At 36.5% G+C, this 25976-nt stretch overlaps 2 protein-coding genes and 1 long non-coding RNA gene across 4 annotated transcripts in view; 1 reads left to right on the top strand and 2 right to left on the bottom strand.

Moving 5' to 3' along the window:
* LOC135846271 (uncharacterized) overlaps positions 1-25976 on the bottom strand; it is a 200407-nt gene that overhangs the window by 25746 nt on the left and 148685 nt on the right. The window lies entirely within an intron of this gene.
* Positions 3837-6201, bottom strand: LOC135847881 (uncharacterized). The gene has a single exon (XM_065367614.1). It carries the CDS (start codon positions 5132-5134, stop codon positions 4310-4312), a length of 825 nt encoding a protein of 274 aa, XP_065223686.1. The 5' UTR covers positions 5135-6201; the 3' UTR covers positions 3837-4309.
* On the top strand, positions 8650-13974 carry LOC135847819 (uncharacterized). Of its 2 annotated transcripts, XM_065367539.1 has the most exons (5): positions 8655-8875; positions 9416-9596; positions 9821-9920; positions 13344-13448; positions 13546-13974. In XM_065367539.1, exons 1-5 carry the CDS (start codon positions 8761-8763, stop codon positions 13750-13752), a joined length of 708 nt encoding a protein of 235 aa, XP_065223611.1. In that variant the 5' UTR covers positions 8655-8760; the 3' UTR covers positions 13753-13974. The 2 variants fall into 2 exon arrangements, with proteins under 2 accessions (XP_065223610.1, XP_065223611.1); XM_065367538.1 differs by having other exon boundaries at positions 8650-9596.

Raw genomic sequence — 25976 nt, 5'->3', positions numbered from 1 at the left:
TTCACCTCCAAAGATCTCGGGAGCCGCTGGGCCATGCTTATCTTCCTAAGGCCTTTTTAGAAAGCTCTCCACTCGCCCCCCCCCCCAAACATACACAAGAAAAAATTAACAAAATCACATTTTTCACACGAAAATTTTGGCCTTTGTTGCGCGTTTGAATTTTTTCATCACTTCTTTGGCTAAATTCACTACTTTTTCACCACTTTCACCACCTGTTGGATACCCTGTATTTGAAGAAAAAATCACGCTAAAGTCAATTTGGATGGTTTTTAGAGCACTTTTCAGAAGATCTGAAATTTTCAAAAAATACCCGATGAAGGCTCTAGGACAGCCTGAAACCACCATTTCAACAACTCAATTATTGACCAGGAAGGAATTTTGAAAACAAAAAAAAACGAACCAAATCAGTGGCTTGGGTAGCGGATTGACAGTAGGGCAGCAAAACGCATCTTATAAAAGATGAACGGGGCCAGTAACGGAATACGTTGGTGAACTTAAAAAAAAAAGAAAAAGAAAGGTAATTTTCAGGATTTTTCTCAAGTTTAATGGAGATTTTTATTTTGATTTGAAAGTTACCCAGAAAGTTTGTTCAGTCCCGTCCACATTTCATGAGTTGACATCAGCTGAAACTGAATTTTACATAAGAGTATACAAAATACGTCAAATTTGCTTTTTGTAATCATAACTTGAAACTGAAAAATATACACAAACTTCGAAGCGACACAGCTCGAAAAAGAGACGTCTAATTAAGACAAAATTGAATAAAATACGTAAAATTGGTAGAAAATTCAATCTCCTATCAGTTTGAACGAGTTCGCGATTATCGTGAAGAGCAGGATTTGAAACCCTCATGACCAAAATTTCAGCTGCCCGAATTGAATTTTTGAATTTTAGCCAATTTTTAAACATCAATTTTAGGTAATCATAAGTATGCTGTTTTGAAAAATATACAGGCAAGTAAGTAGGTCTAGGTAGGTAGTATATTTATTCAGTAGAAATAAAGATCAAACGAGCTTGATGAGACGACTCGACGTGGCATTAGCAGCAAGCAGCAGCAGCGACGAAGAGTAAAGTGACCAAAGAACTGACGTTGAATCGAATCGAGATTCGCGTTAAAGGGATAAAGAAATGTAGCGTACCTCGGTAGTAATTTTTTTATTACCAGGAACACGCGGTATCGTAGTACGAAGGGTAAAGCTGGAAGAAACAAGAATCCGTATTTCTATTACAAAATTACCAAACGAAATAGACACTCGAAAATATGGGTAAAATTTTATTTCGCAGCTTTATCTGCGAAACATTATTACGAAAAAAAGAGAGGAAAAAGCAGCGAAAAAAGAAAAGCAGCATTTTGTGCGTGCCCTCTACAGTATTGAAAAAAAAAAGCCTTACACTTTTATTTTGATAAGTTTGCAGAAAGGTAATTTATAGTTGTTGAACAATGTTACGAAAACAGCGTTTCTTTTTGCTAACAATCCCATTCGAACGTTCTTTGCCGAACAAGTGTTCAAAGTTTTTTGCATTCGAGAAATCAGTACCATAATTATACTGTGAAAACTGTAGAATGCAATTTTATTATTTGCAAATTATAGCTTTATGCGCTATAATTTGTAAACATCACGCGATCATTGAAATGCCACACAATGCAGTTATATAAGTAAAAATTATTTGCAAAGTTGTGTAGTCAGCGATGGTGATAGTTTTGTTATTTCTCTATACGTACATCTTCAATTTTTATTGTGACAACATTTAAAATTGCAACTGATCAACAGATTCGCGATCAAGAAAATTGAAATTTGGTATGTACCTTATAAGATTGACTCTTTGAGACTCGAGAAATAAGTTCGTTAGGAAAATTTTTTTCAAAAATTCAGATTTACTCAAAACTTTATTTTGAAATTGGAGGAAACGCTCAAAATGAGCAATTTCTCTATCTTGATTTCCATAATAAATTTTCGATGTAGAGAGGCGAAAATTTCCCGAAAAGTTTCTTTAGCTAATACCAACATGAAAATCAGAAAATTTTAAGTAATATATCACGTCAAAAATTGTTGAAGCCGAAATCTAAATTTTGAGAAAAAATTTAAAAATGAGTTTTCTGCACAAGTTGCGACCAATTACAAAATGTGGGAGTGATATAATTTTAGAGCCCCTAGCCTAAGTTGCTGTAGATGGATCTTAATAAATAAATAGATAAAAATGTTGAACTTTCATAATGTATACCAGCTTATTGTGTAAATTTTTCTAAATTTACGAAATCTTATTTTGGGGGTACATTTATGATCAATACACAAGTTGGACTGATATAAGCGGTGAGGCGAGGCGAACATATGTACATACTAAAATCTCACTTTTTCAGTTCCCTCCAAATTCCAAAACTTTGAATTTTTCATTTGGATCACCGAGTGACTTTGGGATGCCCCTCTGAAAATTGGTTTGCTTCAAAAAAAGATTAAAAAGGTACAGGTAGGTGTGTCGATAATAATTAACAATTATCAAAAATTTCTAGGTACATAATGGAAGTGGTTAAAGACGTAAAAAAAATCGCAAATCAAATACTCGGAAAAGAGAACATGTTCGGATTCAAGACAACGCAAGCCAATCAGATGTATTTAATGTTCTGCATCATCAATAACATGAACGATATGAAAACTACGTTTCTGTAGTGGTTATTTGGTAATTAACGACGGACACGGACTTTTCGATTGTTTTTATTCAACAATAAAATTATAACACTTAATAATAATCGGATATTAATACAGACGACATCTTAGCTCTATCACTAACAGCATAAGACTCTCTCTTACACAGTAAAACATATGCTCTAGATAAGTACTGTGCGAATTCAATGTTGGGACATCCAAAAGCATTGAGTTGAATGCTGGAAGCCAACAAACAAACGGCGAGGCGCAACGGACTCGTAATTACGGAGGAAATACGGTAATATTTCCTACACTCGGCCATCCTGTAACGTTGAAACTGTCCTCAGTTTCCGGCGGATTTTCTGTGATGGGAATTTTATCTCTAACGGTGTAACATACAGCAATTCGGTTTCGTTGACGGCATAATTTCTTCGACTTAGTTTTGGCAAATGGACTGTGGTCAATGGTACTTGGCGGTATAAACGCTTTTCACATGGATTTTGGTTCAATAAACGGCGTACGTTGCTTCGGATGTTTGGCGGCATTTTCGACGATTTTACGGATATCGGTGTCTCGACGTTGGTGCATTTTTATGGTGCCGACCATGGACAAGGTTGTAAATACTCCCAATATCAATAAAAAGAGTATCGACGTAATCAGAATAATGGCTGCAACGGTCGGTACGGATTGGCGTATTTCCGATTTGTTTGATACGTAAATTGTGGTATTCGATTTGCACAATTTTTCAGGAACTTTGGCTTTGATCGTGGATTCGGTATCGGTTTCGATGATAGATTCGCTATCTGTCTCTTCAGATTCGTATTCGGCAGGAGCGACGAGTTCGGTATCGGTTCGAAAGTTGGGTTCGTTAACATCTTTGGAATTGTCAACGATTTCGGCGTACTTGTAGTCGGTTGAAACGATGAATTCGCTCGAAGTTTCGGGAACTACAGCTCTAGTAACGGGTTCGACGTAATCGGTTGGCAAAGATTCGCTCGGCTTTTCAGTTTCAATGAACGAAGGTTCGCTTTCTGTGGTTTCAATGGTTGTTAACGGGATTTCGCTAGCGGCTGACTGAAGATCGCACTGCTCAATTGAAGTGGACTTGAGCTCGCTTATGGTTTCGGCAGTTGTGAACAGTGGTTCGCATACAGCGGTATCAGCGGTGAGTTCGCTAACATTTTTGGCTTTGATGGATTCTTAGTTGAGTTCGCATTTCTCTGACGAATTTCGCGGAGATATGCTGGCTCGCGTATTGGTTGGCGGTTCGGTGTTGTACGGTGATTCGCTTACATTGAGCAATGGTTCGCAAACGGATTCGGACGTTGATTTGTTGTGGACTCGATGATGGGTTTGCAACTTCGACGGCGGTTCGGATATATTTGGTACGGTTTCGGTTACATTGGGCGGAGGTTTGCATATAATTTCGATGTTGATCGGCGGCGGGGTGGTTTTGCTCGGTGTTTCTTGCTCGGTGTTTCAGGTACTACAGATTCACGTATGGAAACTGGTTCACTAAATTGTACGGATTCGGTCTTCAGTTCGTCAGTTCGGATTTGTGTAGTGCTTACAAAACTGCATAGATTCGACAGTTTGACGGATTTTGGCTGCTCAGCAACTGGGTACATGCAAAACTGTTGCTCGACGTTGTGTATTATCAGCTGGTCTCAAACTTTCAAGTATGTAACAGATGGAGATTCAGTCCAATTTTGGCCGATGAGGAATGGAGCTGGAATGACAGCATCAGGTACGATCAGGATCTCGACATTTTTAACGGTTACCTTATCGACGGTGACGGCAGCTTTGATTTTTCCTAGAACTTCGGTGCCGGTTTCCAATTGACCAACACCATAAATACGGTCTCGGCATTTTTCGATTGTTGAACTTGCTCGTATTGCGACGCTGGCTCGAACGATGCAAATATGGCTTCCGGGATCGATCATTGACTCAGGAATTTTGGTATCGTTGATGAACGAAGTTTTGATATACTTATTCTCAACGCTAGGCGACGGAGTAACGGATGCGGCGGCGGCGATATTGACGGATTTCTCGATATTCGGTTTCGGCGGTTCGGTATTCGGTTTTGGTGTCATACATTCGGTTCTACTGTGACCTTCGGTTTTGCAGATTGAACAGTATTTCGGTCTTTTCAGTTCAGGACAATTTCTGGCCATGTGATTGGTAACTTGGAAACAGTTATAACATCGGTTAGCGGAATTATCGTTCGGTGACGGCGGTTGGTTTGTATTCGGCGGCGGACTTGCGGATGACGACCGGCGGTTCTGAGCGTTTTCATTTCTCCACAATAACATACTCGGCGGCGGATTCGGTGTAGAGTTCGCAGTCTGATTTGTTGCAGTGGAACTCGGCGGACTGGAACTCGGTTGATGGGCGAAATTCGCTTTCGCCTTCTCGAAACGATTGAATTCGCGAATCTTAGCAATGTAAGATTCAGCGGAGACGTAATCAAAGGAACGTAAATAGTTCGCCATTTGATATTTATTGAAGCCGGCGCATAAATCGGCTTTTGCTTCAGCTGGCGTAATGCCGTCGTCTTTCGCGTAACGGAGTTTCTCATAGATGTATTCGATCGGCTGCTCATTCGACGTTTGTTTTCGGTCTCGATATCGGTCAAATTTTTCTGTTACGCTTAATTTGCCAATAAACGCTTGGCGGAATAACGTCTCGAATTGGTCCCACGTCTATAGGTTGTCGCGGTGAAAAAGCAACCAGCTTTTGGCGGCTCCTTTCAATTTACTTTTGGCGGTGTCGGTTTTGATCTCGTCAGTCCATTGGTTAATTCGGGCTTTGGTTTTAAAACTCGATAACCACTCCTTTGCTTTGGGTACGGATACGTTGCCATTGAAATACAGAACGTCAGTGGTTTGATATCCACTACCGGCGATTTTCAAATCACGGATTAACGTATTCGCTAATACGTTGTCGTTCATTTCAAAATCATCTTCTTCTTGATTCTGTTTACCTTTTGGCCTTCCCATAATTGTAGGAATTACCAACGAACGATTTTCGGCGAAATGGAAACGGACATGGAAACGGTTGATATCGGTTGACGGCAGTTGAAAATGGTTGAAATCAGTAGAAAACGGTTGACGGCAGTTGAATACGGTTGACGGCGGTTGAAAACAGTAGAAAACAGTTGAAAACTGTTAAAACGATGATAACAGTGATAACAGCAGACGTGATAAGACGAAAACGGTAATTACGGGTAATTACTGTAATGACGACGGACTCTGATAAGAACGATCAAACGAAATCGGTAATTACTTGGTAAATACGGTACGGACACTAACAATGGCGGTGGATGACAAATTCGGCTGATGCAACAGTTGAAATTGTTACAACACACTCTATTTTCACTCAGATTTGCGGTTACGGTACGTAAAACGATAATAAACGACGATTTCGGCACAATAAACGATAGAAAACGACTGTTTAACGGTTGTAAAACGAAATTTGCGTGTGTATTGGCTATAGCTAGCAATACCACACCACTTGAAAAATTCGTCTTTCCAAGTTTTCACTACCGAATTGTGCTTACACAACGATTTCGGCACTGGAAACGCGATTTTCAGTACTTATCAAAACGGACTTCGGTTAAAACGGATATTTTTAACTTACAGTTTTCGGATTCGGTGAATTTCGTTTTGTCAGGACTGAGAACACACAGTAACACTTCTGTAGCACGATAGTTACGCGACCACTTCTGATTTGTAGTGGTTATTCGGTAATTAACGACATACACGGACTTTTCGATTGTTTTTATTCAACAATAAAATTATAACACTTAATAATAATCGGATATTAATACAGACGACATCTCAGCTCTATCACTAACAGCATAAGACTCTCTCTTACACAGTAAAACATATGCTCTAGATAAGTACTGTGCGAATTCAATGTTGGGACTTCCAAAAGCATTGAGTTGAATGCTGGAAGCCAACAAACAAACGGCGAGGCGCAACGGACTCGTAATTACGGAGGAAATACGGCAATATTTCCTACACTTTCGAAACTTTTTGAGCTAATTTTTTGTACGAAAAAAAGTGGCAACACTGATTTTTATGAAATCACCAAAAAGCCTTTTAAAACACCCAACTATGGGAAAAAGATCCATTTTGGTAGGTATCGCGGTTATCGAGTAATCCACTGCTGAAATAGATGGTATTTTAGGTTCACTGAAAACTTTGACACCCCCTGGCTGCCGTTAAAAATGGTGTAGAGGGCTACGATTTGCGCCATTGGTCATCCCTTCGGAAGGCCTTTCCACAGGAAAAATTTCAAAAAAATCGCCGAACCCACCTACCACTTCTTGGTCCAATTGACGTGGAATGACCCCTATTGGACTTGAACGCTCAACTAAAAGGTAGGTAAGAGAGAGTGGTCCCATGGTGGTCAATGGTGGTCCCCCTCTGTTACCTATCTTTTAGTTGAGCATTAAAGTCCAATAGGGAGCGCTACAGTGCAAAAAGAACGGTTTACACAAGGTGTGATCTCAGAGTTGGAGATACGAGTTTTTGTAACTAAGGCGACGAAATGTTGGGGTTTGCTTGAAACACATACTGCCTGAGATGAATATGAGAACAGCAGAAGAACCTCGTCAAGTAATGGAGAAAAAATAAAATAACTTCACCAAGAAGCTGTTTTCTAGAATATTTGCTTCCACCTGTTGGAATGAATGCACTCAAAATACACCCTATGTAGTTAGATACCTACATTATGTAAGCTACGTATGCAATGGTATTTTAATTTCATATGATCGGAAAATGAGTAGTTTCCTACACAGTTTTGTGGTTGGAAAATACGTCTTTAACGCATCTATCTAAACATGTGCGGAAAACAGTTACTTTCCTCCCTAGGGAGGAAAATAACTGTTTTCCGCACATGTTTACAAATTCGAAATTAGCCATTTTTTTAAATTTCAGCATTTATTTTCCTCTCATATGAAATTAAAATAGTATACGCGACAGGATTGGACAGTAACGCGATTAACTTGTGCGATTTAAGTCGCTCGGCTTCGCCTCACTCCTTAAACTTCGCACTCGTTAATCGCATACTTTCCGCTCCTGTCACGTAATATACTATTATCCTACTAGTAAAATAAAGTGATTTTTGACGACTTTTGAGGTTTATTTCCCGAGCAAAGCGAGGGAAGTAATTAAAAATCGTCGAAAATTACTTTATTTGACTAGTTGAATAACATATTTTATCCAAACGTGGGAAGAAAACGCACATTTGATCACTCGAGTGACTAGCGAGAGTGAATAAAGTAGCGTTTTATTGTACTAGTAGGATAAAAATAAATATGAACTTGCAATTACGTTGAGTTACAAAACCACGAATTAAAATAGGTAATTAATTTTTCTGTTTACATTGTGCAATTAATAAATCATAAATCACAGTTTAATCATTTTCATTGTTCTTTTCTTGAGAGAATGAAAAAAATTGCGAAAAAGAACAAGCTTGAATTGACATTTTTGGAAATTTTATACCATCAGCAACGAATCTTTATTGTGTCTTAATTTGGAAAAACTCGTATTTACTTAGTATAAAGTGGGTAAGCATTCGTGTAGAAATCAAAGGAGCATAAATTTTGAAAATTTGTTTGAATTGGAAAATCCCGATGACCATTCAATCTCGAAGTATCGAAATGTCGATCAAATTCATCAACTAAAAATCGTAACATTCTTTCTCATTCAATTCTGCTTCATTGAACATCCTCTGTACTGACTGTACTGAATCTTTTACAAATTGGCAAAATGATCGCCGCTTTAATTTTTCTAAATTTTTCATACGTAAGCCGATAGTTGAGACAACAAAATCATTTTTCACCTCCCCCCCCCCCGCTACTTCACTGCACAATGGCATAATTACGCATTTACTTAAGCTTCCAACCTTTTATAACATCGTCGCTAAATTATTAAAGTATTGCAATATTTAAGTGAACTAAATGCAAATTTAATAACCAGATACTAGGCAACCTTCTTTGAAAACAATACTTATACGTCGTATAACTCGCTCAGTTCTAATTTCGTCAGTAACAAACTCGGATCCAATTCGGTAGTGTCAGACAACAGTAGTTATTGAAAACTTTAACAAAATGGAAGTGATCAGAGATATTAAAAAAGTGATCAATCAAGCACTCGGAAAAGAGAATATGTTCGGATTCAAGACAACATTAGCTAATCAGATGTATTTAATGTACTGCATCATCGGTAACGTATATTACATCGATAAAATACACAAAAAAACCAAACTTGCATGGTTCTGGATTGTTTACATAGCATGTTTACCAGTTGTCGTTTCCATATTAATGTACATAGCTTATGGTAGACAAACCGGTGACTTGGTGTTGCTGATTTACACGACATTTTTATTCATGGTGGGTTCATTGGAATTATTTGTGAAACCTGCAATCGCAGTGTTTTGGTATGGAAGCAACATACATCAAATGATTTTGATAGCTGATAAAATATTGTCGACAACATCATCAACCACGCATGCATCCAATAAATATCTGGATGCAAAAAAAATTATAAGGAATATATTAATCGCAGTTACAATAACAATTGTAGCATACGTATCAGTCACTTTTATGGATGTGATATTTTTTTATCAAGAAGAAAAAGTCAAAAATAACATGTATTACTTAGCACCACTTTCTGGACTTGAACAGTTTGCGTCATTTAAATTTTATGTAATTTATCACTTCATTTTTTACGGCACAACGTGCGGTTTTTTGATCATTGTCGTAGTGCATCTAGTTTTTTCCGTGCCTTGGGCGGTAACGTGTCATAATGAGGCGCAACGCATAATCAACGAGTTGAATTCGTTAAGTGAAGATATTGACATCAATATCGACACTTATAAAAGTATCGAAGCAAAATTCAGATACGTGATGAGAAAATGCATACACGATATAAACAATCTCAACAGGTAATTTCATTTAATAATTACCCACACTGTGAAATTACAAGCTTCAAAGTTATAGGAAGTTACTCACTGGAATTTTTTCAGCGAAAGTCATTGTTTTGTACTTAATTGATTGTGAATAAAATTAAATCACAATTAGGTACAATTTAAACACCTAAACAGATTTTTAGCCTTTCATCACTCAATTAAAAATGAAAATTATATTATCTGAAGTAAATTTTCAACAGATTAATTTCAACGTACAGAGGCTTTATTGAAATGACCGCCAGTCTCACCCTTCCCATTTTACTGTACATTGAAGTTACCCACGCTTTGATCGCTGTATCGGTAAGCTCAATAAAATAGATACGTATCTACTCTTCTCTACTGTAAGATGGATCGTGAAAAAATTCTGTAAGATTGTAGCCAAATTTAGAGGACACTGTCATTTTGCGTTAAAGTTACTCAGAAAAAATTTGGCTTTGGAGATGCTCCTGGAGGGGAGATATATCGCGCGCACCTTGGGAGTAATAAGGTTACATATCAAAAAAGTAAAATTGGAGTGTAGTTTTATTTTGTTTTTTTAAAAAAAAAAAAACTTGATTCATTATATTTTTCATCAACTTATAATTAATTGTGAGGAATGAATAGCACCTCATTTTAAAGATCTGGTATCCTACCTTCATTTTTAGCATAAGAACACTTTAAAAAATAAAATCTTAAAGAGGAAATATTTCGATGTTTGGAAAACGTTTCAAGTTCTAACCTTTCATCAAAATTGATCTGGAGACGAAAGGAATCGTCCAAAAAAAATTCATGTTATTAGAGTTGTAGAGAATTAAATTTTCAATCAAAATAATGTCGTTAGTTTTTTTCTAGAGTGCTTAGTTTGTGGGTTTTTCTGAAAAAACTAAAATTTCATTTTATGTGCAAATTCATTTTTCTGAAAAGTGATCAATTTAAAAAAAAAATTTCCATTTTGTAGAGCAGGAAAATAACGTAAAAAAGCGAGGGCGAAAAGGGAGAAATTGGCACATAAATTTTTTCTTCGGGAATGTGTTCAGATGAACCCCCTGAACTACCAAAAAAAAACCGCGCGTTCTATCCCTGGAGCTAACTTTTTTAGGGGGCTAAAACCGGTTCCGATTCACATTTTTTGCGATTTACTCCGAAAATATTAGGTTTACGATAGAAAATACCATGACAAAAAATGTTCTCATTCAAATCCTCGACAATTTGATACTACGCTCGATACCCATATCTCAAAAGGGGTGTCTGAAAAAAGGGGTGGAAAGAGAAAGTGTTTCAAAAAAGGTCAGTTCAATAAATTGATCAAAGTTACAACTTTATATCATTCGTTTTTGCTCAAATTTTTTTTACAAAGTCTACTCACTCAACTATTAATTACACCACCATTGATTGGTGTTCAATTCTCCCCGGGGGTTGGTGGGGGGTGCTTGATTTTTCCAGTTTATTGAACTGACCTTTTTTGAAACACCTTCTCTTTCCACCCCATTTTCAGACACCCCTTTTGAGATATGGGTATCGAGCACAGTATCAAATTGTCGAGAATTTGAATGAGAACATTTTTTGTCCTGGTATTTTCTATCGTAAACCTAATATTTTCGGAGTAAATCGCAAAAAACGTGAATCGGAACCGGTTTTAGCCCCCTAAAAAGTTAGCTCCAGGGATAGAATGCGCGGTTTTTTTTTGGTAGTTCAGGGGGCTCATCTGAACACATTCCCGAAGAAAAAATTCATGTGCCAATTTTTTCCTTTTTAAACCCGCTACACTGAAAAAAAACAATAAAAATTACTATTTCAGTATAGTAACCGGATCCAATCCAAAAATAATAGTGATTTTTACTCAGCCAAAAAATACATTTTACCTATACAATTAGGTAAAATTTATTGCTCTCATAGTAAAATTTACTAATCTCATAGTAAAAATCGCAATATTTTTGAATGGGATCCGATTACTGTATGAAATAGTAAAAATTATCCATAATTTTTTTTCCGTGTATTTGTCCGCTCTATTGGTATGTACAAACCGATAAAAAATACACTTCTTGTGACTATTTCTATCTGACAAACATTCAAAACAATCAAAACTGTTTTTCAACACTTTGTATGTATGAAACGTACTTAAAAAATGCGAAGTTTTTTGAGATGTACCCTTATACAGTCTGTTTGGCAATTATGTTACCACTCTTAGGGGTTTTTCAGCGCGAACGCGTGTAATAGGGATGCGGTTTGAGTTTTGTGAATCAAAGTAGGTAGGTAGAATGTAGTCCGATTCTTCCTCTACAAAATGAGCGTTAGTTTGACCTTCTACGGTTTCGAGTAGCGGAGAAAATGAGGAAAGTATAACGCAAAACGAGGATATAAATTGGAAAAACCGGAAAATTTCTTGAAATTTTTTTAGTCTTTTAGTTTTCTGCATTTACCGGACGAACCGTACGTCCTAGTGAAAATCTGATGACATTACGCTGAAAGAGAATTAAATTCTCTACAACTTTGTTCATATGAAATTTTCGTAGGACGCTTAGTTTCGAATCTGGATGGCTTTGAAGTTGGAGTAAAATTTTTTGTTACTTTTTATTGCTCCAACTTCAAAGCCATACAGATTCGAAACTAAGCATCCTACGAAAATTTCGTGTAAACAAAATCGTAGAGAATTTAATTCTCTTTCAGCACAATGTCATCAGATTTTCACTAGGACGTACGGTTCGTCCGGTAAATGCGGAAAACTAAACGACTAAAAAAATTTAAAGAAATTATCCGGTTTTTCCAATTTATATCCTCGTTTTGCGTTATACTTTCCTCATTTTCTCCGCTACTCGAAACCGTAGAAGGTCAAACTAACGCTCATTTTGTAGAGGAAGAATCGGACTACATTCTACCTACCTACTTCAATTCACAAAACCCATGTAACCTTATTACTCCCAAGGTGTGATATGAGGGGGTGTCTGGAAAATTCCTAGCACGAACTCATGTCGCAAAAATTAGTAGGAGGCCAAACTCATTGCTGGGAAAGTAATACCCCGAAAACAGGCTCTCGCATACATAGATGATACAATATGATTTGAAGCCATCGATCAACATAATGTCTGAAAATCCCGCTCATTCTGTTTTTTGTATGTACTTATGCCCAACCTTTCGCTAAATCGTCAATAAGTCTTGTATTCTTCGAAATTTTCCATTCAATGATCAATTGCAACTTTTTCAAAATTTTGAGATTATCTTCATTGTTTTGTTCTTGTGGGAAAAAATTAGATAACACTATTGATATTTGCGCTATGAATTTTCCAAGAACTAAAAGAGGGCTCTCTCAGTCCAACCCCGAATTTTTTAATCGCTCAGCGGTATCCAACAAGTGGTCTCGGATTCTAATGCTAATCAGTGGTCTTGGTCGATGCAATTCTCAAATGCTACGTTTTGGAAATGGCACATTTTTCCCAACACAGGTTGAATAGGACCCGGAGAGAAAACCCAAAATTTTTTCAAATTATATTATGTTTTTTGAGAACTCATACCTCCCTTGCAAGAACACCTCCGGAGCTATGTAAATTTTTTTCTGAGTAACTTTCAACTTTAAGTCGAGGTCCTACGTGATCTTACTTTTGCCAGAATTCTACTTTTTTTAAATGTTTAATTTTTTTTCGTGATCCACCTTGATCTACATCAGGTACGTATAGAATTAGTGTAATGATAAGGATATGCATGAAATGTAGTGAAATATGTATATTTTCATGTATGGACCATCAACAGCCAGGTTTCCCATTCGTAATCAGATTGAGGGAAGTTTTCGTTTTCCTCATCTGGATTCAAGAAGTCTACATAACATGTTGGATTGGGGCTATGTTGGAACAAATTGTAAGCCTTCATCACGTGGATAGAATTCAACTGCTTTCTGTTTCGATGAACTAATGACTAACGACTAAATTTACTTTATAAATTCGCATTTACACAGGCAACAGACTTATCATTCGCTGTATATTCTACACCATGGTATTGGTTGAAAAACATTCGTAAAGACGTTTACATACTTCTATGCCAATCACAAACACCAATCAATCCACGAGCTTTGAATGTTTATCCACTCACATTGGCAACATTTCTGCGATTTTGCAACGTTATCAATTCCGCAGTGAATGTTTTTCTGGCATACACACAATAATAGTTGATATCCGAGGGAACTGCAAAAGAAGTTCACGAAGCATTGGAGAAGATATTAAAGAACTTCATTAAGAAGCCGTGGTCTAGAATTTTTGGTCTCATCTATTTCAATGATAGCTATACTTTTAAAAAAAATATGAACTTGCAAGTAGAATTACAAAAACACAAACTTAAATAATTTTTCCGTTTACATTGTGCAATAAAATCATAAATCACAGTTTAATCACTTTCATTGTTTGTTTTTCTGAGAGAAGGATAAAAAAAATGAGAATGAGTAGGTACATGCTTAAAAACCACGACTTTCTTCCTCGTTCAGTTCCCTTTCGTGAAGATCCTCAGCACTTGATCCTTGGAAACAAGCAAATATGGTCGTAACTTTGATTTCCGCAAATATTCTCGCACAAAGCAACTGAACAGCCACTTCCCCATCGGCATCGATACGAAAAATTAGTACTCAGTTTGCATAACAGATTCAGTGTGTGTGTCTGAGCAATCGTATTGCCACCACGAGGTAAGCTGATACCGGAACGCGGATATTCGTAATTCAAGACCATATATCCGCGAATTGCGTCTTTGTATTTGTCTGCAGAAATTTCTTCAACAATAATGTAAATTTCTTCTCGACTATACAGAACTTTGAAATTCGATAGATTACACAAACCTACGCAAGCTTACTTCCATATGTACGTGTATTACCTACGCGTAATATGTGTAGGTACAGGTACAGAGGTATCGTACAAATATACTTTAACAAGTAAGTACACAATATTTTCTTGGGAAACTCTTTCCCTTAAATTAGACTTCGGTTCGTTCAAAGAGTCTAGTCGTCGCGTCAATAAAACCACCAAGAAAAATACTCAGAGGGTTAGTCTGCAATAAAATAATGTAGATATAGATTCGCATACATTATTATCACGAGAACGCCAACGAGAGAATACGAATGTTTTGTAGGAGAAACCGCGTTAAAATAAATCTTATTAAAGATCAACTTTTAAAAAGTACAATTCATTGTAATTCCAGCCACGAAACACGTTGCAGCCGAACATTATTATACCGCATTCTACGTACACTACGTACCACGGAGCGAGAGAGAGAGAGAGGAAATTTCATCTATAGTTTAAATCAAGCAGCTCGGAATTCATCATACTTTACTCGACGACTGTCTATACGAATGAGTACTTTCAACCCTTCTAAATTTACTCGCACTTGCTATACGAGTAAGTATAAGGTGCATACTTTTTTTTCCACCATCACATAATGACAGTTGATAGGTACTCTGCCATGATACGTACCATTGTACCATGGCAGGAAAATGAAAACGTTTTCAGGTTTAGCAAAACTAAAAAGAAAGCTAATTCCGAAAGAAAATCGGTACATGCACCATCGAATTAGAAATTCGTCTTCCAACAACCATCATACTCGGAAAACGAGAAGAGAAAATTACTGAAAAAAGTAGTATGTTTTGGCTAATATATTGTTTATACCTACCTACTTTGAAATGGACCAAAGTCAACATAGCGTAAGTAGTTACGGAAATGATACGTATGAATATATGTAGTTTAATCTTCCTTTTTCAGTCGTATAAACAGGTAGAAATTAGTTTTTCGAAATTGGGCTACCCGCGTTCGTACTCGTGCAAAATACATTAAGAGATTACCTAGTTTGCACTCATTTTATGTAAACTGTCTGCTCTATTCAAAGGATTATTTTGTTTTGAACTCTTTTCACGTGGCCTCGCACTATATTTTAGATTCTTTCATTTCTCTCGCGAAACAGAGAACATATCTGATTTTTAAACAAAACAGTCTGATTCTTATCATCAACCTCGATACCTAAAGTTTGAACTCATTCAATAGATAAAAAAAGCGCACCTCGCAATCGCATAAGAAAAGAGGAGTCCCGATAAGGCCATTTTTTGGTCCCACCACAGTTATCGACTGGACCACTGTGTTTGATTTTTAGAAAATTTAGGAACTATCGTTTTGAACCTACTAGTTTGAGCCACCCTAAAAAGTTTTTTTTACAGTTTATTAGTACATATCTGAAAGACCTTCATCCTACCAAATTGCGAGCTCAATACAATTTTCCGCTGGTACTCAAAAATCCAGTTTTCCATTTTTTCGCAATTTCGAAATTTTGGGAACCCCTGGAAAACTAGAAACCTGCGATTTGCGACAAACGTAACGTTTTGAGGTATATATTCAATTATCTTGATGAAAAAGTTTAATTAAGCACCCTGTATATTCGTAATTTTGAAACCTTTTTTTAGAGCCCCCCACTTTGGACACCCCTAAAAAAGGTATTTAAGCAAATTTTTTCAAATGAATTTGAAGGATTTACATTTGAACCACGCTGGCAAGTGCTCGATAATTTTTCATTCGATTTTTCCTGTAACTTTCAAAATTAAGCTTTTTTGGGCCAAATTCTCAGATTTTACTTCATTGAAATCGTGAAAACGTGATTTTGGCATTTTTAACCCCCCCCCCTCCATTTCTGTCCACGAGGGTCGAAAATAGGAAAATCACCCCGTATAACGTTTATCAAGTTCGAACAGATATTTTAAGCTAAACAAGTTTTTGAAAATAATACTCGGTGGTTCCTAAAATTCTTTTTGTAATCACAACTTTGGGAACCCCTGGAGCCCAAAAAATGGTCATTTTGGGTTAACCAACCACCGATTCGTATTTTGGATATTTATTACAATATTTTAGGAATGGTCTAGTCGATAACTGTGGTGGGGTCAAAAAATGGCCTTATCGGGACTCCTCCTTTCCAAAATCAAAATCTTGTTTCGAAAATAACGAATGTAGACAACTGCAACTGCTTTCGAAACGTTAATTTAAAAATTCTCAAAATGATTCAACCAATCACGCGCAGAATGGATCGTTTGCCCCCCTCCCTAAAAAAATCTTTCTCCTACTGTTTTCTTCACAGGTTTGGATACTTATTTTAATTAGAGTTGTACAATTTTTTATTTTTTTTATTTTTTATTCATCTTGACGAAAATAAGCCAATCTGACAAGAAAATATACTGGAGTTTTTTGTGGGGAGGGGAGGTTGACTGAAAGTTTTTCGACTAGTATGAGAAAAAGTACCAATTTTGTGGAATAAAATGAAGTTTTTAAGATGAAATGCAAATAAAAATGAAATGACAATTTTGCCAACTGATACATATGTACCTAAGTACATCATAACACCTACTTACGTTAAGTTATTATAGGTTCATTAAAAAATTGTTAGGTTCATTTTTGAATTTATGGAAGTTTCAAACTGGGATTTTTTGAGAGAAGAATTGACCCGAATGAAGCAATGTGCAAAAGCTTTCAAAATATTCGGGTTTCGAGAGGTGAAAAACAACGTTTGAAAAAATTGGTTTGTTTCCTCTGATTCAAAATTTTAGAATTTTAATGACGAGTTTTTTAAAATTTCAATTTCGAAAATGAATAGTAAACAGATTTGAGTGGAGCGAGGGCAGGGCTCCAACTCAAACCCCCCTCACCCCCCCCCCAAAAAAAACAATTTCAGTAACCGAAAAAGCTCGAAAAAACAACCAAAAAGTAATTGAAAAGTACCCAAAAAAGTGACAAAATGTTAGTAAAACATTTTAATACGTACAAAAAAAAACAGAATATTACAAATTGAAATGCGTTTATTTTAAAAATTTGAATTATTTCGAAACTTGTTAGAAAAAAATCGAAACTTTTAGACAATTCTTTGGCAGCAAAGTTACGATTTTGGCAATTCTGACGAAAAAAAAGGAATTCTTGGACAAATGAAACGAGACTGACAATTTTAACAAAAGGAATGGTTTTCGGACAATTTCTAGCAAAAAGCGATAATATTTGGACAATTTTTTTGAAAAAGTAAAAATTCAAAACTTCCTGAAAAACTGACTATTTTTGGAAATTTTATTGCATCTTTCCCTTGCCAATATTCCAATCTCTCTATCAGACCTAAAGCTCCATTCTAAAACTTTAATGCATGAAGTGTTTCAATCTTCATGGTCTCTAATCCCAAGCTCTGAAAATAAACTGAAAAGAATAAAAAACACTCCATTTTTTTTGACATTTTTTTATACTGGGCATGTATAATTGCCAGGATTTTTACGCCCAGTTTCGAAGGGTTAGTCTAGATTTGGTTTGAAAGATTGATTTCTTTGATGTATTTAAGAATGTTTTCCATCTGCTTGATATTGTCAGGAATTGTAGGGTTGAGGTCTGAAATGTTTAAGGATTGATGTTTTGTTTTGAGGGAGGGACAATAGAATAGAACGTGTTGAGTGGAGATTATTTCAGAATTACAGAATTGACAGATGGGTTTAGGAGCTTTGGTGAACAAATGGCTGTGGGTTAATTTGGCATATGACCAATTCGGAGGCGGGTGATTATAATTTCTTCTGATCTATTTGGGTGACTAAGGTGCTTCCAAGGGAGGATTGATTTTTTGTGGGTAAATAGTTTGTGATTTGTTTTTCGAGTTCCATAGGTTTTGCCAATTGGAGTTTTGGATGATTTTTAGAATGTTAATAATGTCATCATGGGTCACAGAGAAAATTTTAGAGGGGGTAACACATGTTTTAGCAGATTAATCTACCGCCTGATTTCCTTCAATGCCTACATGACTTGGGACAAACATAAATTTAATAATTTTGTCAGTAGACTGAAGTTTATAGATGATTTTATGGATCTTATGAACAAGTTGATGTTCAGAAAATTTGTTTTGAATTGATAAAAGAGCAGAGAGTGAGTCTGACTGAATCAGGAATTTTTTGTTAGGGCTTTTTGAAGTAGAGATCTTTTGTAGGCAATGGAGTATAGCAGAAACTTCTAAATTGAAAATTGAAGAATATTTATGAGCTGTGAAGTTGGTAATTTTACCATCAATAGAAAAAGCATAGCCTGCATATTCAAACTCATTTTTAGAACCATCTGTGAAGCATAAAATAAATTCATGATATTCTGCTATGATCTCAGTATATTTTTCTTTGATGAAACCAGATGGGTACTCATTTTTTTTTGTATTGGGATAAGGATAGATTGAATTCTGGTAAAATTAATTCCCAGGGAGGAAGTTTATTGTACTCGGAAGTGAGGTCTAATAGGCTTACATGGTAATTTCCTAAAGAATTTTGGAGAATACAGGAGTGATTTTCAGAATGGTTTGAAATATTTTGAATTTGTTTTTTGATTAAAGTTCTGACTGGGTTTGTTGGATTTGTTGTTGCTGATACTATGAATTTATTAGTAATATAGAAATTCCTAAAGTTTGTAGGGGGTTCACTAGCTTCACAGTAAATGCTGTCTATCTTTATGGAAAACTTCTGAACAACTTCAACGGAGATCTGAGGTTATTCTCACCCGACTCAGAACTGGTCACTCTCTTCTTACTCACCAATTCATATTCCTCAAACAGCCTCCCCCATCATGTCCAGAATGCAACATCCTCTTCAACTGCGAAAAAGGTAGCATTTTCAGCCATAGGGAAGACTTGAATAATTTTTTGAAAAAAATAAAACTTTCTAGAATTTTTTGCAAGAAATCGAGAATTTCTACATTGTTTAGCAGAAAGTAAGACTGGCTACTTTCGGGAAAAGCGCGAAATTTTTGGCAATTATTGGCCAATAAATAGTACTTTTTCGCAGTGTTCGTTGAAAATGGGAGACATTTTTTGGTCATTGACATTTTTTTAGGCAAAAAAGTGGGATTCTTAGGTAATTTTTAGGAGACGTAACGGACGTTTCTTGAATTTTTTTTTTATTTTGCGAAAAAGTTACAATTTTGGGCAAGAAACGAGGCTATTTGGAGATTTTTAGCCATTTTTGACAGAAAGGCAGATTTTGACTATTTTGTATTGTAGCTAGTTGAAAAACAATGCAAAAGTATATATAAGAAGGCCGATACTTTCGCAAATTATTCACTCACTGATATTATCAGGATTTTTATTCCCTCCATGATAAATGCAAAAATTGAATTTTCGAAATTTTTCAAAAAGTAACTACGTTTTTTGGCTCAACATTTTATTAAAATTTGAATAATATATATTATTTTTTTAAAATTCAGTTTAAAAAAAGAAACAGAAGCCCAAACAAAGCGAAGGAAAAAGTTCGCCACTACTCAACTCAGCTACTGAACGACAAACTTGAACACTTTCGTTACAATTTCTATAGAGGTTATTTGCCTAAAAAACTCAACTCCCCCCCCCCTCGTTAAAAATAATCTAAAAGACCGCGAAAGAATGAGACCATGAGAGAAATGAATCAAAGTATGACATTCGATTGAGGTACTCGACACTAATAACGATGATACCTAATTCGCCAATGATGTATGTATAGTCATTTCGTCAACTCGACATCATTACTCGAGTATTCTTAGCATTTTGAATACGATTTAATTGGGAAAAAGTCGTACATTTATTAGGCACGTTCCAGGCTATTGTCATTTTTCGCTTTCTTTTCTCGAGCAAATAGTTTCAGAAAATACAAGACGACGATTCGCGCATACAAAAAAGAATTGGTCGCGAAGCTCCGGATTAATATTTTATTAGCGAGTAATAGTCGACTTTTGAAACGTTGTTCGATGCTTTTTGCGAGCTGAAAACATAGTAGCGTTGAACTGTATTGTATACGTACAATCATAGTACTCTACCAATATGTACTGTAGGTAGGTAGAGGTACAGTTGTACCACTACACAGTGCACACAATTGCAGGAAATGCGACTCATATACGAGTAATTTATTTTCGCAACATACAGTACACCCGGTGTGGAATATGAAAAGAAAGCATGTGGCAGGTAAGGTCGCTATTAGGAGCCGAATTTCATATCGAAGAAATATTACCTACCGTCACGTAAATCTAAATGTTCAGTACATCGATTGATGAGAAACTCTCTTCAAATGAGCTGAGGAATCGATTCCAGATTTAATTCACTTTCAGAAACAGTTTACCCAAACTCGGTTTCCAGTAAAAATCCAAGAAATAGGAAGGAGTCTGTAGGGGGAGAAAGTAATTATCTGGTCCTCGTCCGCAATGTAGGGGGGTGGATTGCATATTCGAACGCATTACTTTTGTTGATTCTCGGTATAATTGCATTTCTTCGCATAAATGCAATTATCCACCAACATTATGTCCTCTGACTCTTTCCTAAGGAGCCTCGTGAACCGTAACAAATACACGATTTAACGGGGAACTTGATATCATGAAGCATGAAGTCATAAAATAGTAGAAAACGTCATAAGTTGTTCAGGTAGGAAGCCCTGATGGTAGATCTTCTCAGGGTTAAAGCGTACAAAGGAAATTATGACATCTCAATTAGCCAAATAATAAATTCATGTATTGATAGCGTAAACACGTAATATCACAGGTTGCTCAAATCGTATACATAAATGAAACTTCTATAATTAAATGATAATTATAAACTTCTATAGAAAACGTAATAAATCGAATGTGTAATTTGGTGGCAGGCTTTCAACGTTTTTAGTTGCATATTGAGCCCAAAACCGGAAAGCTCATATACAACCCCCTGTTGGGGTCTTGGTTAAGGACATCGTGTTCTCTGGAGTGCCGTGTCTACTGACGAGCTTTTAACCCCGACACCCGAGTGCTAGTTACATTCCATGGTTCCTCATTTATGATCCTTCATGACTTATATCCCACAATACGGTAGAGATATAAGAACGTGTAAGGCGTGACTCGATATGTTGGTCTATGATGAATGGGATAAGTTCCAAGCGTCCTTAGAAAGCATATCCACAGCATAAATTGGTATTCATAATTCTTGGTCACCGAGGTATTCCACTGGGCAGCAAGAAGTCGAAAGCGTGAGGAGGAATGCATACAACAACCGGAACAGCTAGCGTGGTGAGTTGTTGGAACTAACAACTGAGGAAAAAACGCTTGTGCAGGAGCTTATAAGGGTGAAAGTTCAATGTAAAAGCGGCAGGGATGACGGATATTTGGTGTGAAAGTAGGGACATAGCGGCGCGCGTCGCGTAGGTCTCATTGGCGGTAGCAAATTGGTGGTGGTATCGTGGAAGGGTTGATGAGTCGTGAATATTTCCAACGGCTGACGTCACGAATACCTTAACAAAATGCGTGTGACATCACGAGTATCTTGTAGAATTACGTAGAAATGTTCATTTTCTACCACCTATGGTGGAAAGAGTGATCATTTCTACCGCTACAAGTCAAAGGGTTGAAAGCCCCAAAAAACACATCTTGGGTATCCTTCGAATGTACCAGCGAATTTTCCTTCTCCAAGGTCAACAAAAAGTGAAACTGACTTCAACGCCATCAATAGGTAATTCTCCTCTGCGAAAAATTCGTTCAAAAAATGAACATAAAAAATCTCAACGCCTCGTCGATGGCGACAATCGCAACACCTAGAACCTTTAAATACGACACGTAATTTGTGAACGACAAACATAGCGTTGCTTTGCAGGAACTCCACACAGCCAAATAAACGGTTTTAATAAGTCTCAAAAGTGACAGAATGGTTGAACCGAGGGGTAGAGGGGTATTTTAGCAGGCCACGCAACTGTTACTTATACTTTACGATGGCTATACCACCGCAGCAGCGCCTAAAGAAGTTATTAATTTATCCAGAGGGTAGGTCTTCGTCGTCGTCGTCGGTGGCATCGCCGTAATAAGGAAAACGTCGAAACCGCTCCTTGGCTGCGTTCACCTCATATATATATAATACTCTTATACTTATACAAGAAACTCGTAAAAAATAACACCTTTAGAAAAGGCGCCGCGTCGGGCTCGCGAATTAACTTTTGAGCCGAGTAAATGCTATAATTGTGCGAATAAATTACCAACAAAACTAACCGCGCATTGTTATGAAATTAAGACGTCGTATTATGCCGCGTTCCGCAAGCTATTTCCCGCACACCCTTGTAATAACCACGTTGTTAGTAGGTACTATAGTTTAACAATTGAGGTGCTCTCTCCGCAGTCTCCCAGAGCGTCGTCGAGCCTTTAGCTCTTCGACGACGTAGCGGGTACCTTCTTGTCCAAAATGTATCGTACACCCTAATTTCAACCATATGACGTATGGCACTAGTTATTTGTTGAAAAGCTCGCCGTATTGTTGCCTCTCTTCCACACCTTGCCCCAGCCGGTAGACGACGACGACGTCGTACATGCCAAGTTTAATGGTCTGCTACGTTTGCTGAAAATTTTCGCACATACGTAACTCACCAGTCACCACCTACACCTAACGACCCGCAGGCAGCAGTTGCCGCCGAAAAACCACCATACCTACACCTTTCTTCTTCGGTACAGCATTTTCTTGCCGCCATTTATTTCAAACGTCCACCGTGTATCCGTCCGCAAGAGTTGATTTTTCAACGACATCTCGAGTTATAATTGCGAGATTCGATGCTTTGCATAACGCTCTACCATACTCGTGTAGTCGAGTCCCCCCGCAATGTTGTGTATCCTTGGAAGCCTAAATCTTCGCATCTTGTACCCTTAAATGACCATCCTTCCTCTTCTCCCACATCTCTCTTACTCTCTGTCGCCATCGCCGAGTAATTTCATTCCACCGTTTCTGTTTTCCGGGCCCTTACGACACGTGCGAATTAATTTCGCAGTCGCTCGCCGAGGTTTTCATCTCACACACCTCGTCTGCTTTCGCTCTACTTTATAAATGGTGGTATTGTTGAAACGACAAATGTGTCGACCTCGACATTCCGACGTTTTCAAGTCGTATTCTACGTAAGTATGTGTAGTTGTGCACATCGTCCGAGTGTGATGGCGTCCATTTAACGTGGTGTACCGTGTCTTACATTTTTCACGTATCCCTAATCTCTGTACAGTGGCTTCAGGTATCGAGATAAACGACGTTTCAACGACTATTATTAGTCAGTGAAATAGATTTTTCCAACTTATCACACATTAATAATACAAATGCGAATTTAAAAAATTGACAGTTTCGTTACTTCTGACGTTACAAATGCGCAAACTTTTTCTCTTCTTTATTTTCACGTCATTTTCTCACTCCTCCTGGCGCAGAAATGCAGGTCGCATCAGCTCCAGTTGTATTCACTTTCGCGACAGATTACAAAACGTAGCTCATCACTGGATCGTACAAGAGCTCAAAACAGACCAAATTTAATCAATTTTGGGAACTAGAATCGTAATCTCGGGAGTGAGTATGATCATAAGCACACTCCTCAGATCTTTGAAAGATTTCTGCACTCTGCGGAACGTAGTTCGAGGAAGTTCAAAAAACCGTACCTAACTAAAAATGTGGAAAATTTGAAGATGGGTCATTCCACGTCAATTGGACCAAGAAGTGGTGGGGGAGGGGTTCTGCGATTTTTTTGAAATTTTTCCTGTGGAAAGACCTACGGAAGGGATGACCAATGGCGCAAATCGCAGCCCTCTAGCCCATTTTTAAAGGCAGCCAGGGGGTGTCAAAGTTTTCAGTGAACCAAAAATATCATCCATTTCAGCAGTGGATTACTTGATAACCGCAATACCTACCAAAATGGAACATTTTCCCATAGTTAGGGGGTTTGAAAGGCTTTTTGATGATATCATAAAAATCAGTGTTGCCACTTTTTTTCGTACAAAAAATTAGCTCAAAAAGTTTCGAAGTGTAGTTTTTACATCGTTCCGACTCTCAAAAATTCTAAAAAAAATATATTACGGACAACTTTTCATGCTGAACAACATATTAAAAAATTGGGATAGTAGCATGTTGGAAAGTTGAGTTGAAAAAATTTAAAGTTTGCAAAAAAAATGTGATTTTTTGATTTAAAACATGAAAAAAAGTTTTGATAGGTGAAGTTGACCCATTTGACCCCTATTTTTACGTATCTGTTGAAAAAGTTCAAAAAAAACCCTTCACTCGATGAAATGACCTCCTCACAAAAAAAATTAAAATTCGAAAAAATTCAAAAAATGAACGAATTTTTATTTTTTTGTTGTGAGTGTAATTTTTATCAACTTTTTCATGAAATACGTCAGAAAGAGGTCCAAATAAGACAACTTAATAAATTTAAACTTTTTTTGATGTTTGAAATTGAAAATTGGATTTTTTCCAATTTTGATTTTTTTTTGTGAGGAGTTCATTTCATTGAGTGAATGCGTGAACCATAAATAAAATTAACTTACTTACAAGATTATAAATTCTCTTTCCATCGTGATAGAAATTTTTACTCACCTGAAACAAAAAATAAAGTACCTAAATAAAATTACCATCACTGGATTTGAAAATTATCTTATAGTAGGTATAGAATATTACCGCAACACAAAATCCAATAAGGGAATTTTGTTTGCATTTGATCAATTGTTACACACGATAAACTAAAGTAAGTTCTCTAAAAAAACAGGATTACATATTGAATCAGTACTTCTGTCAAGACATTTCTCCAATTTTTTGATCGTGGTAGGGGAAAGGAAGGATGGATTTGAGCTAGAATTTTTGTATTATAGAGAAAAAGTAAGAAAAATAAATACGTAAGTCAAAATCTTGAAAAAAAGGAGAATTCATTAAATGGAAAGAAACAAAAATCTAAAAATCGTACCTTTTTTAAAATGAATTTTTGGTAGAATTGGTAAAATTTCAAAACTTTCTAGAGGAATTTTGGCAAAAAACGCAATTCTTCAACAATTCTGTCAAAAAGAAAATAATACCTAATAATAATTATCCCACTATAGATTTTTTGTTCAAAACAAGAATTCTCCGAAAATTCTGCTTTTTGATAGTACGATTTTCGGAGAATTCTGACAAAAAACATAACTTTTTGGCAATTGTGGCAGAAATTGTATCTTTGATGTTGGAATAATTCTCCTAAGTCTAGTTTGGGAAATTTTGGTGAAAAAGCAGGATATTCTTTGAACACTTTTAGCCAACAAAAATTATTATTCAACTTTTTGGCAAAAACAATCATTTTTTTCGGAAATGTAAACGAAAATTCACAGTTTTTTGAAAATCTTGGCAGGGATATTTGGACTTTTTTTTTTACAGCAATGGCAAAAAACAGGACTTTTTCTGAGCACTTTATTGACCAAAAACAAAACTTTTCAGCATTTGTGACAAAAATTGTGTCTTTTTCGTTGGAATTTTTGCAAAGTTCAAAACATTTGGGAAACTTTGGAGAAAAATCAGATCATTTTTTCAACAATTCTACAAAAAAAAATACAAAACTGATGAAGATTCAATTTGTTAAAATTTTAAAACTGTACAAAAATAACTGAAAACTAAAAAATAGTAGGG

Source organism: Planococcus citri, chromosome 5 (assembly GCF_950023065.1).
Source record: "Planococcus citri chromosome 5, ihPlaCitr1.1, whole genome shotgun sequence".
NCBI classification, from domain to species: domain Eukaryota; kingdom Metazoa; phylum Arthropoda; class Insecta; order Hemiptera; family Pseudococcidae; genus Planococcus; species Planococcus citri.
Note: the sequence above shows the minus strand (reverse complement) of the source record. Positions and strands in the feature narration are given on the sequence as shown.

Excerpts from the sequence above, each read along its gene's own strand:
- LOC135847881 (XM_065367614.1), bottom strand. The coding sequence starts at position 5,134 with ATGGCGAACTATTTACGTTCCTTTGATTACGTCTCCGCTGAATCTTAC.
- LOC135847819 (XM_065367538.1), top strand. The coding sequence starts at position 8,761 with ATGGAAGTGATCAGAGATATTAAAAAAGTGATCAATCAAGCACTCGGA. Across the intron at positions 9,597-9,820 it reads GATATAAACAATCTCAACAG|ATTAATTTCAACGTACAGAG; the intron begins GTAATTTCATTT and ends AATTTTCAACAG. Across the intron at positions 9,921-13,343 it reads ACGCTTTGATCGCTGTATCG|CCAGGTTTCCCATTCGTAAT; the intron begins GTAAGCTCAATA and ends GACCATCAACAG.